The sequence below is a fragment of the Balaenoptera borealis genome, assembly GCF_965194805.1.
Source record: "Balaenoptera borealis genome assembly, chromosome: 1".
NCBI classification, from domain to species: Eukaryota; Metazoa; Chordata; class Mammalia; order Artiodactyla; family Balaenopteridae; genus Balaenoptera; species Balaenoptera borealis.
In genome coordinates this window covers 63,455,717-63,472,871 of record NC_138860.1, presented here as the reverse complement: position 1 = coordinate 63,472,871, position 17,155 = coordinate 63,455,717, and the positions used below count along the sequence as shown (strand labels likewise).

General features: G+C 39.5%; 1 protein-coding gene across 1 annotated transcript; it reads right to left on the bottom strand.

Annotated features, from left to right (window-relative positions):
• Positions 1 to 254: 254 nt before the first annotated feature.
• Positions 255 to 16,129, bottom strand: TADA1 (transcriptional adaptor 1). The gene is made up of 8 exons (XM_082360993.1): positions 15,993 to 16,129; positions 11,488 to 11,579; positions 11,160 to 11,225; positions 7,116 to 7,213; positions 5,423 to 5,632; positions 3,992 to 4,143; positions 1,954 to 2,116; positions 255 to 1,509 (listed from the first exon to the last, which is right to left on the bottom strand). The coding sequence occupies exons 1-8, from the start codon at positions 16,064 to 16,066 to the stop codon at positions 1,357 to 1,359; spliced, it is 1,008 nt and encodes a 335-aa protein (XP_082217119.1). The 5' UTR covers positions 16,067 to 16,129; the 3' UTR covers positions 255 to 1,356.
• Between the last annotated feature and the right edge of the window lie 1,026 nt (positions 16,130 to 17,155).

Here is a 17,155-nt window from a genome sequence, read left to right as displayed (position 1 = left end):
AGTTATCTAAAACTCTAAAGGACTTTTCAGACTTGTGCCGAGAACCGAAACTAGGCTGTTTTTTCTTTTTAGTCTTAACCTACATATCACAAGAGGAAGAAATGACATGCCTTAATTGGAACCTGCTTTTAATCTTTCTCATCTAGTACATTCTTTTGAAAAGTCTCTGCTAAGATCTCATAAAGCGAGGTTCTTCATATTTCTGTAGAAGGCAGTAGTCCTTATGTGTTTACTTTAATAAACAAACAAAAAAATTTTTCTCCCAAAAGGTTTATTTGTTGCATTTAAAGTACAAAACCAAATACACAGATCCAGATATTGAACCATATATACATATCTATACATATATTATTCAGACCTACTTAAACCCATCTGTACATTCTAATGTATCCACCAATAACACCTCTTGACTAAAAAGCAACATATCTCTAAAGAAACAAACAGTTATTAGTAACACTGCCATTTGAAAGTATAGAAAAAGGTATCTCATAGGAATAGGAGAATTACCAAGTATAAATCCAATATGTTTACATGGACTTCTTAAAACAGTCTATAGAAATAATTAATAGATGAACCTGCCAATCAAAGTCTTTGGGCAAAACAACTCTATAAAAGAAATGAGTTATGAGAAGATATTTTATAAGGTTAATTACATTCTAAGATTGTTTTGATTTGGTTTTTAATTTAAAGAAAGGACTTTATTTTGTCTAATAGCACAGCATTTCTAAGTCTTATTTTCTATGGAGTTGTAATGAATCTTTAGGCAACTACCTATACCTGTTAAAAATTAAACTGGTCACAAAATATACATATACATATATATATATATATATATATATATATATATATATATATATATATATATAAAACTGGTCACTAAAAATGATAACCGATTTTTAACACTGTGTTAAAAGCACAGTTCTTTCTTCAGGAGGAAAGCAGAAATTTTAGACTTGCCAGATACAGAATACGTGACGTCTCTAAACACACAGATGTCCTGCTGATCGTGGGGACTAAGTTATAACAGCTTCTTTGTTCTAGAATGTCACCTACCTCACATGCAGACCACAGGATAGGCCTCAGATGTCTAAACAGCACCATTCCAGGCACAGAACTTTCTCAGTGCCTATTCCCATAACTGGGAACACACACACACATACATACAGAGATATGGGTCATTATTAAAATCAGATTTGTTAATGGCTTCACAGTAGCAACACAAAATGTACTATCACATTTCCATAGGAAAGGTTATATTTACTCTACACACTTCAGTCTTGAAATGTGGACCCCCAAAACATTCAATTCTCAATAATCAATGAATTTGAAGAGGGTCCCACACCCTCAAATCCTAATTCAGCAGAGCAAAAGCCCCTCCTTGGCTGCCAAGCGCTGGCAGTGGACTTTGTCTTGCTGCAGCTCTTCATGATTTGGATGCCAGAGTTTCATAATGATCCTTTCAATGTTGAGAGCATATACAGTGTGTGTAGGAATGACTTCCCTGTGCACCTGGGATTAAAAAAAAATCAGCACGTCTCCAATTATACTTCAGTATACTTACTTTTCCAACGCAGAAAATGAAAGTAAGGTTTATATCAACAAAACACTCACACAAAAGACACACAAACCTGTAAGTTTTAAGCCAGAACCTAATTAATCCCAAATCAGATAACAAGAAAACAAGGAAATAACAAGGCTCTGAAATAGAAATAAGGGGACAAGGAGATTTTTTTTCTTTCACTGGGGAGGTGAGGGATGCGGGAGGTAAGTTAGGAAGGACTCTTGAGCCCGGGGTTTGAAAGATTAGGTTACTATTAATGGCTTTAATAACAAACAATAAAAACTGAAAAACAAAAGCCAGGAAATGGAAAAGCTAGCGAGTATCTTTGTAGACTTGAAGAAACTTTGAACCTATCCATAGATCTAGGTGAACCTTAAGGAGGCAAGAGTTACCTGCAAAGCTTCAAAAAGGTCGTACATGTTCACCGGCGGCAAAGATGTGGGCAGCGTGTCCCCCGAGCATGCCAGCAGGAGTGCAGCCTGCTGCTCGGCGTCGTCAGGGGGCAGGTGAGACGCTGGGTTCTGGCCGGCACAAGGAGCAGAAAAGGCTGGAGGGCTGGAAACAAAACATTTCAGAAATATTCCCAGTAAGTAAGATGGACACACCTGAACAAACAGAATAGGGATGGGCTGCTAGAATACTGCTTATAAAATATATCGCAACGTGAATCAGAAATCCAATTACCTTTCAGGCAGTGTATACACGAGTAGTCTATAATTTTAATTTTTAAAGGCAGCCCATCTGCTGGGCTGGAAATAAAACGCAGTGCAACTGCATTTACCCTCCTCCCTCCACAGTGCTAAAATACTAAGTCAGGATACTGAGTCAAAATTGTTCCCTGCCCTTAAAGAGCTTCTAGTTGGAAAAAAAATAATAGACCTTCATTAAAGGAAAATGAAATTGGAAACAACCAACTTGGAGAGGTAGGTAAATGATACTGGAGACAACAGGATCAAAAATAACAAGAAAATAAAATAAAGCACAAAAAAAGCAACAGGCAAAAATGGAGGGTGGAGAAAATTCATCCAGATCTTGCCAATTTCCCAAAATAGAACCCAGATATAACATCAGCTGGGAAGTCAGACATAATTTTTGTATGGTAATACAGTAGGAGATAACCTATGCAATTTTGGAGAGCATGCAGGAGGTGAAACAACAGTGCGGAGGGAACTAGAACGAAAGCACGAGTGGAGCGTGAGCGTGGGCTCCGGCAGCAGACAAAGGCAGCGCTGATAGAGAAACAAGCGGCCGACGGTGAGACAGGAGCCTCACAGGGACAGGCTGGCAGGGGGGGAGGGCAGCTGGAGGCCCGGCAGGGTCACACACAGGCTCACACACTGCTCCAGCGCTCACCCGCTACGAGGGGCCACTCTTTTACTCTTTTTGGTTTGTTTTTCTCTAGAGAAGAATGACTCACAAATGAGAACAAATAATCCCAAACAGATATGCCTGAATGAGATTGAGAAAGTAAATCTTCACCTATGGCAATCTAAATAGTGAACCCAGTTTATGCCAGTGATCTTCCAAATGAGCCCTGTGAGCCGTCTCTAGGTCTTCAGAACCATGAAACAGGCACCAGTACCACGGCCTCCCCATGGTGTCAGCACTGTCTGCTCTGTTCAACTCCCTGCTCAGCTTTCCCGCCCCACATCCCTCACCATCACTCCTCCTGCCTTCCCTGCCCATTACTTCTTCCCCAGCATCACTCCTGCCAGCCTTCCCAATCACACTTTTTTCTCTGAAGTTTTATCTCCCTTGTCATCTCTTTACCTCTCTTCTCCCTGAAAAGAGACAACACAGGGATGAAGGTAATCCAGGTCATCTCAGAGGGATGACTCAGAACATCAGAGAGGTCCTGGGAGCCCACAGTGGAGTGCAGACAGAGAGGTTCCAGAGATCGGAGCTGAGAGACCAGATCTGCACAAGAGGATGCCAAGAGCAACCTGATGACACCCAGCACAGGCCGCTATTTTGAGCTACAGCTAAAAAAGCCAGATAAGGACCTGGAGAATCACCTACTGCTCCTCCTCCCACCACCAAGAAACCCAACCTTGACCCAACAAGCACAGGTCACGTTCCTGAGTGAGAGCCGGCCCACTCCCCCCACCAGTCAGGTGCTGCCCCTCAGGAAGCATCCAGACGCACTGCCCCAGGGAACGACTCCACTGTACTTCGGAAAGTGGGGGGCACTCACTTTAAACCGCATGCAGCAGCCAAATTCTACAACTTCACTTCCAATATAAAGAGTACCAAAAGAATTCACTAGTTATCACACAAGGATGCAACTTAAGAAAATAAAACCATACTGCTCTCAGAGGTACCTTAGACGCACAGAGCCCCAGTAACCAATTTTAACAGTGGTCTATTACAAAAGAGTAGTGTAACCAGTTAGGAAGGATGGATGCAAAAATCACAAGAAACTTTATATACCTTTCTATTAAGTTGTTGTAAGCTACTACACTATTCTTCAGGTATGGTTGTGGGGTCACATTACTACCAAAGGCATATTTAAAATGACCATCACGTAGTCGATAAGCTTTCCTTCTTGACACAACTGATGTCAGTATATCTTTAAGGTGATTCTGTAAAAACAAGAAAAAAAAGAGAAAAAAAAGCATGAACTCCTCTTTAAAAGCAAACCATAAAACTTCCTTTGACCAAAAAATGTTTATTGGCATTTAGTGGATGGAGATGTGAGACAGGCAAACAAGTGCTGAAACCAAACGAATGTTCACTAAAGAGCCACAGAGCCATACATACCAGGGCAGGAGGGTATAGAAAAGAGCAAAGGGAGACATGCTATTTTTATTTAGTTCTATTTAGGATGGGCTTGCTCTACCTGAAATTTATTAAAGTTTTTATATCTCTGAATTGGCTCCTCTCTCTCAAAAATGATGTTCAGATAGCTTTAAATAAAAGTACAAAAATAAGTAATTTTTTTAAGCAGCAAACTACCTTGAAGCTTGGTTTAAAATGGTACAAAATGTTTCACGATCAGGAACATATTGGTTATAGTGCCCAATCTACTAAAATCCTTGCATAAAAAGAACCTTGGCTCTCTCAAAAGCCACATAAACAAAAGATATATAGGAAATAAACAGAAAGTTAGGTATTTAATATCTCTTCACCTTTGTGAGAGCCAAGTACCTAAGAAAGGGTTAGAGAATGTCTGCGAAAACAGAGACAGAACCAGTCCCAGCCTACCCTTATTAACAGGGGTGTGGGGGTCGGGGATGATGTTTCAATTCTACCAATAAGATCAGCTCATGTCAGGACTTCATGGTACAATTTATGATTCAATGTTTATAACTTCATGAGACAGCTATTATAATCTCTGAGGCACCGGCAAGGAAACGGAGGCCCAGAGAATTGGAAGGAATGACCCAACGTCTCCAGTTAGTACCTGTGCACTCTAGAGCCCAGTGTATGTTCTGTCGAGTAACTAAATGAGTAAAATGAATGAATGAAAGAGTGTGCTGAGACAAGAATCCCACAGTTCAGACGCCAAGTCTAATAATGCTCTTCAAATGCCGTACCACAGCAACATCAAGTGATTTTAATCTTTAGGATTCTCAATCTCATTTTGTTTTTTATTTTTGCTTAAAAACTGTCCCCTTGTTGAGAAATTAAACATCCAAAGTGTATGTCGCAAGTAACCTTTCTGAAAAGCTTAGTCTGTTAACTGAAAGCAATTGTTTGGATTGTGATGTTTCTCCCCTCTAAAGAAAACAACTTTCAACGATGACAATTCTGAGATCAGAGTCATATTTTAGTTCTTTTCTTGCAGTACCAACTTTGAATAACTCACACAAGCTTGTCACATTCAATGTGTAAGAGTGTTTCTGCCACCAGCAAACCAACCTCCACCGCATAGACCACAGCTGAGACAGCCTCCTCGGTGACGTTGTCCAGCCCATGCTCGTAAGCAGTCACTATCATTCTCCCTTCAAGCTGACCCCGGGTGGGAAGCATCATTGTGTGGGAACAAAGTTTCAAGTCATCATCATCTTGGGGATCCTTTGCCACAAACTGCTGGGCTCCCGAGAGAGGATTTTGAGGCTGGAATCTATGCTATGGGTAAGAAAACTTTTCAAAATTATTCATTATGTGGCAAGTAATAAGACACAAACAAAAGTAACCTATGAATTGGACCTGAGATCCCACAAATTAATGCCACCAAAACTATACCACAAGAGTTAAAAAAAAAAAAAAAAGTAACTCATGCACAACTAATCACAGATTCACACCCATTACATAGTAATAATGAGGACGAGTTATGGGGAGTAACAGTACTATGCATAGCAGTTTATTCTATTCAATTAGTACCTCGGTAATCACACAATATACGGCTCTGTGCTAAAAATAACAATTGGGGAGAAGGAGAAGATATAAAACTATTTTCAAACAAGTCAGAGTATTTTAAGTATACTTGTAAGTAAGCAGATTCTGAAAGTAAAAATATATAATTAATGCTTAAATAAAGCCCTAAAAAAAACCTAGCTAACCAATATAACAGATCTAATAACAAATATTCCAAGATAATGTAGGGCAGTGTAACTCTTGACTTACTATTATCTTCTACTAACAATTCTCAACACAGAATCTTTCTAAGACACAGTCGTTAGTTTTTTTAAAGATAGTTTTTCCCAATCTTTTCCACTCATAAAACCTCAGCCTTCCTCTGGGAGATGCTGATAGCTGAATTATATTCTCCATAATCAGTGGGAGATACGCCTCAGTAGCTTTTGCTTAAGCCCAACTCACAAGATTTTGTAGCGAATATGGCTTGTCCTGTTTGAAGTTTGTATTATAAAAGCAATACTTGTTGTTTTTCCATTTTCCAAGTAAGTATAAAACTGTATTTTATATCAAACATGCTTTTTTAAACCAAGCATACCTCTCTGGAGATATTGATGCCCTCCAGATCGAATATTCTTGACTTAAAACATAGAGCCAAGGTAGAAATAAATAAATGTTTGTTGATGTTAATGAATAAAGCTATCAATACCCAGTCAAATCTATAAAAGGGATACTTTTGGGAAACTTTGTTCCCTGGATATAAACCAGAAAAAAAAAAGCGAGTTATTCTAAAACGTTTACAAATTTTATAGCCCAATGCCTCCAAGATTTCTCTGAGGATCCCCAGAAGGCTCAAGGCCTAGTGGGGCATCAGCAGCATCCTGCCAGAGGCCTCTGGGCCTCCTGGACCCTTGGAACAGAAGTCTTCAATCTGAATAATAATGAAAAATTACTCATTCCACAAAGATATTTAAGAGGAAAAAGAGCACAGGCATAGTTGTTGAATCACTGAAAAATCATTAGGTACTAATGATAACATATTAATAATTACACAATAACAAACTAGAATAAAAATTCAGACACAATCTTTGAAGCCCTCTTCACCAAATTCAAATATAATAACACCGTTTTCTCCCCAAATCATGCCTTTTTTCAACTTTACTACCAGAATTGTAATATTCATTAAAAAACTAAAGCCAGTTCCATCACACCAGTGCTTAAATCAGTTGTTACCAAGATCTACTGAACAACCTACGTCAAATTTCTGACGAACAGAAGAAAGCTTTTTCTTTCCCTTTGGTTTTCCAGGTTTGGCTGCAGAACCCCCTGTCCAGGGTAAAGATCCAGCACCCTCTATAAGACAGAAAAATAACAATCATAAGAGAAAAGAACGACAATTGATAACTGCTAAGTTTGTTTTCACTTTAGGCTAAAAAAGTATGAAATGCTCAAATGACGAAAATGAACAAATGCTTAAATTCAGATCTTCTCATTCTCCTTCTCTAAACAAAACATTCTCCTTCTCTAAACAAAACTTCTCTCAAATCACATTTTTTTTCTAGCTGTAACCAAAATTGTTCTTTCAGGAAGACAAATTTGTTTTTCACATTTTTAATTGTTTACTGGGTGTTTGTCTGCTTATTAGTAGCAGTAGTATTATAAAAGCAGGACAGAATTTTCTAGTTCAAGATGGTGAAATGAGCACATGTATTTGTCTCCTCTCTCTTCCAAGACCCTACTAAAAATGATAGTAGAAAAAAGTAAATGGCACACATCCACAACACAGATAAAAAGGAAAACGAGTGGCAGACCAAGATGAGATCTCAACAAATTTCAAAGATGGGCTAAAAAGGAGCCAACTTACAAAGCAGACACTTGGAAGCTATGACCTAAGCTGGCAAGGTTGGTAAATAGGTGGAAGTGAATAAGCCTGACTAGTAGATATCCACAAAGAATCTGGATTTGGAGAAGGTGAGTGCAGTGGAAACCAGAAGGGATAGTACAGCTAAAAACAAGATTAATGGAAGATCTATATTGAAAAGTCATCCATACAAACCCCTTCCCTCACCCCCAGGACTGAACTCAGTACAAAACAAAAATGCAGGGTCCCTTGCTCAAAAGTTAAGAATTTCAAGATAACCACAGTACAGCACTAAACCAAGTGCAGGCCCTTCCAAGTTCATGGACAGTTCCTGGCCCCATGAAACCAGCCCCACTCACTCCTGTATATAGTGCAGTATAAACAGGTGGCAGGGACAGGAGAATGGAGAACTCTTCTCTAGTTAAATAGAACAAAATGTCTGGGATTTACTGAGGTAGCTGGTATGAATGTTAGTACCCTAGAGCACAGTTCTCTGCAGGCTGGCACTTGAGGAACCTCACTGTAATGGCTGGCCTCCCGTCAGCTCACTGTAAAGCACAATCTCCAGGTTTTATGCTTCATTCGTAAATGTGGATTCTCAGACATTTGATGATAAGCTTAACATGGTAAGAAAGACCAAACTAAAAAAATAAATAAATAAAAATTGAGATCCTAGAGATACAGAATTCAGGCAACACAAAGAACTTGAATAATTTCTAATTCAGATCATCAGAGAAGTTTGAGAAGATGGGTATCCATAAAACACAAAGAAGACGCTACAAAAATTGCTGAATTAAAGAATGCACTGGACAGAAAGGCTGAAAGAATTGAGGAAATCTCACAAAACACGGAGCAATAAGGCAAGACAGATGTTTACAACCAGTCAATCCAGAAAGACGTTTCAGCACACTCTAAGGAGCCACTGAGGTCCCATAAGAAGAACAAAAAACAAAAGCAGCTGTCTCTGAGAACAAGCTGGTCTAGGAGTGGGAGGCTTTTCATTCTAAGACCCTCTGTACTATTTTTTTTTAAACCATGAACATATATAGTTTAGTGTTAAAAAAAAAAAATCAAAAGTTATACAAGCTCATTACAGTACACTTGAAAAAAATATCCCAAAGAATTTTTTTAGGAAAAGAAAAAAAAAAAATCACCCATCATTCTAGCAAAACATTATTTCATCCTGATGTTTTTGGAAGAATGAGTTTGTAAAGCTTTGAAAAAATATTCCTGGTTCCTCAGCTAAAAAAGAACTGTTTGGGAAGTCAAGTTCCTCTTCTCCATCACTTTAAAAAGAACTGTTTGGGAAGTCAAGTTCCTCTTCTCCATCACTTTAAGTGTCTTTGGCACACCTAGATCACACCTGGTAAGGCCGGTCAATCTTAGATGATTTCCCTGATGAACGCAACTCGATGTTAGGCAGTGCTGCTGCTGAGTGGCCAAATACCTCGGGTGAGGAAGCAAAGCACGGCAAGGGCTGACTCTGACCCCAAGGAAGGAGGGCTTCACAGGAGCACTCAGATTTTGGTTTGGATCCAACACTTCTACTTACTAGCTGAAGAGGGCCTCAGGTAAGTTTTTATTTTGTTTTGTTTTCTCTCCTCTGAAGTTTGTTTCCTAGCGTATAAAAAAGAGGCCAATACCTCTGAAGAGTTGTTGTGAGGATTAATGATAATGCACGTAAAGCGTCTAAGGCACTGCAGTTACAGTATTCAATAAATAACATTATTAAAATCATCCTTCCTGCCTGACTTAGAAAAACAGTAACCAACCTAACCACAATTATTAAAGTACAAAAAACTGTATTTCTATACTTTACTTTTAATAGAAATCTTTGTTGCAAGCAAATATTAATTTCATTTTAAGGGAAGATATTTTGGGTGTTTGAGAAATAGTCTCTAAATTCCAATGTTTCTTCATTTATTTTTAACCAACAACAAACATTCAAGAATATCAAAGGCTTTATTTAATTAAAATCAGCCACCTATACTAATACCACTTCGTATTTGTTTGCAATTTTTTATTTTTAAGAGTACTTTTTGCATATTCTTTCATCTGTTTTTTTTTTTATAATCCTGCAGGGTAGATATTACTGTCTCTATTTTATAAATGTGGACGCTAAGAACACTCAATAATTAACTACATTATCTAAGCTAGTGGCAAAACCTAAACTTGAACCCAAGCCCCTTGACTCCTATCAACCAAGGTTTTTATTCCGATCGTCCCACTGAACCTTCTGGGTGTATGGCACTTTAGAATATACCTACCTAAAAAGTAAGATCTAATCCTCACAATGTTGGCTTTTCTGATCAAATTAAACTTTATACAATGAAGTGGATTATCTTTATGATCTAACTGGCAAAAGTCCACTTCTATTTAAATTAAATAAAACATTAGAAATGTGACACAGTGTAGGATGTGCAGTGAGGGGTGTGGTGAGGGGTGGAAAACAGCCTTCCCTCTCTAACAACAATCTCTGTAAACAAACGCTCACTGTTTATTATTCTTCACACCAATGGCGACTTCTTTGAGTGTGGAGAACAGGCCTTTAGGAGATCTCATCTGAATTCTCTATCTTACAACAGAGCTTAGCAGAGGGAGATGATACAAAATACTAGTCATTTCTAGATAAACATGGGCTTTTAATAAATGATCATCAGAATCACCACAGGCCCTTTAAACAACAAAAAATTCAATTTAATCTACAGTAAGAGGTACCTGTAAATTCAAGTTTTTAACAAGAGCCCAGGATAAGCTTTATCATGAGGCAAAGTTTTAACATATTTAGTTATTTGTTTTTGACTGATTAAAATAAAACTGAAAGAGGTGACTTGTACCACTTAAGCTCCAAAAAATTAGGGATAAAGAAATCATTCTGTCTATACCTATTTACTTAGGTCGAAGTGACAGACTTCGCATCCACATACCTCCCCAACATGCTGCTATTCACTATCTTTGTTCTTCACCAATAGTTTGCCAAACACATGCTGAAGCTCCAACCTTCCAGATGCTAACATCTCACTTAATTAAGAAGAGGAGAAAGTCCAGGTTCTCAACATATGCTGTGGTTTCCCCTGCACGTACTTTACCTTCCCTATATCTATGGAAACGCTCTCCTAACCACCAAATTCCCTCTCTTCACTCCTCAGCTTCTTCCTCCTGACCACCTACCCTCCTCCTCACCCCTCATTTATTTAAGTAATCTAAACCCAGCTGAATGGGGGGTAAAGACCAAAACTCAATGAAAGGACAGAGAAATCACCTGCTTTAAAAAGGTTCTATAGAAGAATCTGTATTACACAATAAAATGTTTCTTCTGAGCAGTTCAAAGAACATTTCATTTGCAAACAAGTCTGTTAAAGGAAGTGAAAGTCTAATAAGCCCAGCATTCTGTGGTTTTACTGACTGACATCCCTGGAGGTATTTCTACTCCCTTACCTGGTGTAGACACCAAAATCTGACAACGCGTGAGAATAGCCAGGAGGAAATCGTTGTGCGAATGGACTGAAAAAGGGAAGATTGTCACAAGTCAAATACAGAATATTTACAACATAAGGAACCCACTGTTTCAGTCTAGCTTTTAAGGACTTTGGATATCCCCTACTCTGCCATTCTTTACATTTAATTTTAAATATCCACATTATTTAAATGACCTTACACACCACTAAAACCAAAAATTTTTTTAAATTTTTAATAAATTTTTAATTTATTGCAAATCTGGGAAAACTTCAGAACAGTAAAATAACTCCCCAGATAATTATTTTACCATTATCCTGTGTGAGAAGTCTATGAGCTTCAAGGTCAAACTCTTCTTTGCTGATCTTCTGCTTGAACCACAACTTTAAGTTAGCCCAGTATCTGCAGAGGCAGAAACAATATTAAGAACCTCAGGTTTTGCTTCTTCCCCAAGTTCACCTTATCTGCCTCAACTCCCAGGGAAGGAAGGAAATTTTTCATTCCCTAGTGTTATGGACTGAGCTGTGTTCCCCCCAAATTCATTTGTTGAAGCTCTAATCCCCAGTACCTAAGAATGTGACTGTACTTGGAAGTAGGGCCTTTAAAGAGGTAATTAAGTAAAAATGGAGTTGTCAGGGTGGGCCCTAACCCAATGTGACTGGTGTCCTCATAAGAAGAGATTAGGACACAGAGAGAGAGACAGCAGGCAAGAGCCAAGGGGAGAGGCCTCAGAAGACAACAACCCTGCTCACACCTGGATGTCAGACTTCTAGACTCCAGAACCGTGAGAAGATAAATCTCTGTTGTTTAAGGTACTTAGGAGTCAGAATACCATCAGAAGAAAGAAAGTCCTCCCTAAAAGGGACTGAGCAGTAGTCACAGAATCAGACTCGTGAGTCAACCAGCCAAAAACCACTGCTGTACCTTTCCTTTCTCGCTGTTGCCCTTCCAAAAGACCTGCTCACCAGAAACCTACACTTAAGATTTATATTTTAAAGTATTATTAAAATTATCAAATATTGCATATTTGAAAATTGCTGAGAGGAGATCTTAAAAGTTCTCATCACAAGAAAAGAATCTTTTAAACTATGTATGGTGAGAGACGTGAACTAGAGTTACTGTGGTGACCATTCTGCAATATATACAAATACTGAATCATTATGTTGTACCCCTGAGACTAATATAAAGTTAAATGTCAATTACACCTCAATTTTAAAAAAGATTTATATTTTAAAATGTGTATGTGTTTTATGGGCTGAGGAGTGGACATTAATACCAATTCTGGGTGACCTCTTTCCTTTCAAATGAACTCAAGTTTTAATCTAACCTGGCTGAATGGGATTCTAAAACAGCTTGCCACAAAGAAAAATACCTGAGCATATGAGAAACTTAGTGGTTTTTAAAGTGAAAACCAACCACTAATCATAAAAATTTTTAGTTAACTAGTAGGAAAAAAGGATCCAATCTTTTATACCTTAACAACATTATTAGAAACAGGAGTAAAATACTTTACTTTTCACATCCACACCCCTTGTTTCGGTGCTGAAGAAAGCTACTCCTCCTTCAAGAAACAGGGCTAAAAATTACTTAGTATGTTTTACAATCACTTTCAATTCACCATTAGCTACTTTCTAATGCTCATTTGAGTTTCTAACAAAAAAGAAAAAAAAAAAAGCAGCGGTTCCTAAATGAGATGGTTTAATGCTCTTACTGCCCTATTACACCCATGGCAGGGTTTCTCCTGTTCTCCCATATGCAGATTAGCTTAAGTCTGGCTAAGTACATATGTAATTGCCTGGGTTCCTGTGCTTTGACCTCGTCCCCCCTTCCCCCCACACTGGAGAAAACCCGTAGCTTTAGTGGCGTCTTAAAGCTTCCCAAGACCCATTTCATTCAACAGCAAAACATGTTAGTTCTAGAGCCTGGCACCATGTTTCACCTGATAGTCACACCCAATAGTCAATAATAACTTCCCAACAGCAAACACTTAAATGCTCCACCCCCTGCTTTTTTTTAAAGAAAACTAAAAAATGAAATAAAGCTCCACAGAAAAACAGAAGTCTTTTCCTATCCCATTTTATACAACAAAAGAAGATAGTAACATGAGAAAAACTTCATTATTTTAAAAGCCCTGTGTTCCTATTTTATAAGAAAGAGGCAAATATATTTATATTTGGAGTGTCTGAACTTGTTCCAGAACTAAGGCAAGTCTCTGCCAACATGATGCTGTCTATCTTTTCCAGTGGCAAACTTTCTAGCCCAAATAGACAGCACTGGCTATCAAGTTGAAGACTCGCTCCCCAATCCTGGTCCCTGTATTAACTTGCTGTATAGCCATGGACAAATGACTGCTTTCCTCAAAAATACCAAAAACAAAGTTAGTCAACCTCTATGTAGGTGAGAATGATGGGTGATGAGTATAAATGGGTCAGACTAGGAAGCACTTGAGATACCTGGAGAAAATTAAATAACATATGGCTAAATCATCCAAAAAACTAGGCACCCATTTGAACCCAGAACTCTACTGGGTACTATACAAAGTGAGTTAGCCAGCAAAGCTCATTTGTTTCTACAAGCTGACATGGGCACACAACCTGACATAAAGGACATTAGGACCACTGCATAAATAGAAAGCAACTCATATCTGAGTTCCTTAAACACCTTATTATATATTTTACCTACGAACAAGGACCACATTTAAATGGTCACGTTGTACAAACCTAAGCAAACTACTCATGGAGGAAATGTGAGAAATTACTGTATAGCAATATCACAGACTGTTCAACCAAGAAGCACTTTTCAAGGAGCAGAAGGGGGAAAAGACAATGAGAGAATGGAAAAAACTAATAAAGAACAACACTGTACCATTAACTGTTCCTGGCACAAAAGCATATTTTGATTGCATTGTTAGTGGAGATTCAGCTAAAGATGCACCAAATTTAGCTTTGGCAGCTCTATTTGACCAACGTTTGATAGCCAGTGTTGACCTTTAAAGACCAAACAGGAAATGCTAACTTCAACATTTCTGGCGACCCCAAGCTTGTGTGAGGAGTGTGGGATCACAGAGTTCACCATTGCATCTAATCAATCAATTATACACACAAGCCAGGTTTATTTTAACATGGAAACATTCACTTTCAAATATTTGTAAGCATCTTAGATGTAACCGAGTGAAAAGTCTTTTGTGCTTAAAAAGTGTAAATTTTAGCTGTCAGTATTACAAAAATAAGCTATAGAAATTAATGAAGGTAAAAGCAGTCAATTTTACTCATTAAAATAATTAAGAATTTTTAAATAAGTAAGCAAGGAAAGAGACAAAGTCAACACGAATATTAAAATATAACTTTAGGTAGAACATTTTATCTTTGGGAATGAATGTTTACAAAAAATTAAATAATTATGCCAAAATAACAGATTAGATGATTAAATTTTAATTCTAGTGTTTGTAGTTTGATTTATTAACGTTCCTAATATTAAAATAATTTTTAAAAATTATATTTTGTTCTTAGTTATTCCATTTAGACCATGAGTGTTCCAAGAAGTCTTACATGGGAATTCTGTGTATCTATCTTGTTAGGACGAAAAGTAGACTCTGCCACCCCAAAATTTCACAAGAAGGAAAAACTCCAAAAATCACGTATGACATCCAAGTTAAGTAACTTCAATCTCCAGCCATAATGAAAAGTAGAAAGATGAGAAGGAGAAAGTGTTGGAGAAAAAGAAAGATCCCCCGAACACCTTGCTCCTCCAGAAACATCATTTCAAAGTGAGTGTCTGTTGAGTAATGCAAACATGTAGAATGTCACAGAAACCATCTAGCAGCAACAACACAAGACTTATACTTTTAAACGTTTAAAATTTGCTTCTTATATTTTACAAAAATAAAATTGTAATAACAATGTTTTGAAAATTTCCAAACTCGACCTTGTACCTCGGAGGGTTCCTTCTATGACTTCAGCCTTGTATTGAGTTATTGATTTTACACTCGGCCATTTCAGCATCTGACCCGACTGTGTACTCGGTCCCCTGCTATAACCTGGGTGAAAGTCTGTCAGAGTCTCTGGGGTCCTTTGCAACCCTCTGTAAGGTATCACAGCCAGAAATCAGATGCGAGGGCCCCAATCCTGCCATGACTTTGAAGAGTTACTTAACCTCTCAAAATCTCAGTTTTCTCATCAAACGGGAATAACTGCACCTACCTCACATCTCTGTTGTGAGGATTAGATGAGATAGTACATTTAGAGCGCTTAAAAGGTGTTCAGTAAATGTCTGCTACTGCTATCATCATTATAACTGCAGTAGTGTTCGGAGACTATTTCACCGGAGGGTCTGTCTGCCTTCCGAAATTGCTGTCCACGCTCTTGCCGACAGTGCCTCCACAACACCCGCGCTCAATAAGCCTCCGCCTCCAGGAAGCCCTCCGGGAGCGGGCCGCCTGCGCGGTGCCGGCTCAGACCAGGCCGCTAGTCAGCCACACGCGTTCCGCACCCTCGCACGGGCCGCAGTCGCCCAACAGGCCCTTGGGCGTGAAGGCGTGGAGTTAGCTTTTCCCGCCCCACCCAGGGCAGAGCCTCGGACGAAGGCGCCCGCCAGGTTCCGCAGGGAACCAGGGAGGCCCGGCCCCTCCAGCCGGGTGAGTCGGGGGTGCCCGCCGGCCCCTTCCCGGGCCCGAGAAACCCAGAGGCCCCGCCACCCGCTACGCGAGGGCTGCACAGGCCTCGCGGCCGCGGGGGACAACTCCATGGTGGGTCGGCCGCCCAAAGCTGGGGGAGCACCCGCGCGGAACCCCGGAGGCTGCGTCCGTAGAGTTCTTACTGTTTCACGTTGTCCCCCAGGGCCTCGCTCAAGTTCTTCTTGGCCGCCTCCAGCTCGCTCACAAAGGTCGCCATTGCTCCCCACGTCTCAGCCCGACCTCAGACCTCTCGGCCACAACGACCAGCAACCGAAAAACCAACTCCGCGAAGGCTTCGGCTCTGGAGGCTCCGTCTGCTCCCGCCTGCCCCGCCCCCAAGCTCTAAGAAGACGTTTGTTTGGTTTTCGGCTCCGCCCGCCTTTCTGGAGAGAAAGTGCTGAGCCAAACTCGGTGTTTTCGTGGTCCTCCTGCTCCCGCCCCCTCACATCACGTGACCCGCTTCACCTCGCGCTCCCGCGCCCCACCTAAACCCGCCCCGCCCGGCCCGGGCTGCAGCGTCACCTGCAGGGCTGGCGTATCCCGGGCTCTCAGTCTTACCGCTGCGCGAGTTCGGAATTCGGTCCTTTTACCTGGATGAATATCTTCCCCCTCCAGGTCAAAAAGTAAATGCAGTATTGACTTTATTCTCTTTCTTTGCCTTATTTTTTTTGCCGATCACTTATCATCTAACATGCCACTTAATTGACTTATCTTGTTAATTTTCTGCCTTCTCCAAATTAAATGTGTAAGTTCCGCGAGGACAGGATTTGTGTTTTGTTCACTGCTGTTTCCCCAAGTTCCTAGAGCAGTGCCTGGAACATAGTGGACTCTCAGTAAATGTTTGCTGAGTGAATGAAGTAATTTTGAAAAACAGGAAAATACACAGAAGGATAAGAGGGAAAAAAAGAAAACAAAATGTTACCACCCCGGGAAAAAACTCTTTTAAGTGAGAGAGATTCCCCGTTCCCATAATTTATACTCATACTCTATCTTCAATTGTGCATCTTGGTAGAGTTTTGTTATATTTACTTAATATAATAACGAAATGTTTTCCTCTGGTATTACATTGTCTTTATAATCATAATTTTGGTGACAGCATATTAAATACCCCACAGGAGGAAGGCACACAGTAACTTGTTTCCCAATTGTTAGGCTGATTATTTACATTTTTTTCTATTCAAATCAATATTGTAATAAATTTTATGCATAAAGCTTTTCCTCATTTAGGATTATTACTTTAGAACAGAGTCCCATAAATAGAGTTACTGATTTAAAGACAGAAGTATTTATAAGAGTCTTTGTGCAT

Coding starts and splice junctions, on each gene's coding strand:
- TADA1 (XM_082360993.1), bottom strand. CDS start 16,066: ATGGCGACCTTTGTGAGCGAGCTGGAGGCGGCCAAGAAGAACTTGAGC. Junction 11,226..11,487: donor ACTTCTCACACAGGATAATG/GTAAAATAATTA, acceptor TCCCTTTTTCAG/TCCATTCGCACAACGATTTC. Junction 2,117..3,991: donor TACAACAACTTAATAGAAAG/GTATATAAAGTT, acceptor TTTTGTTTCCAG/CCCTCCAGCCTTTTCTGCTC.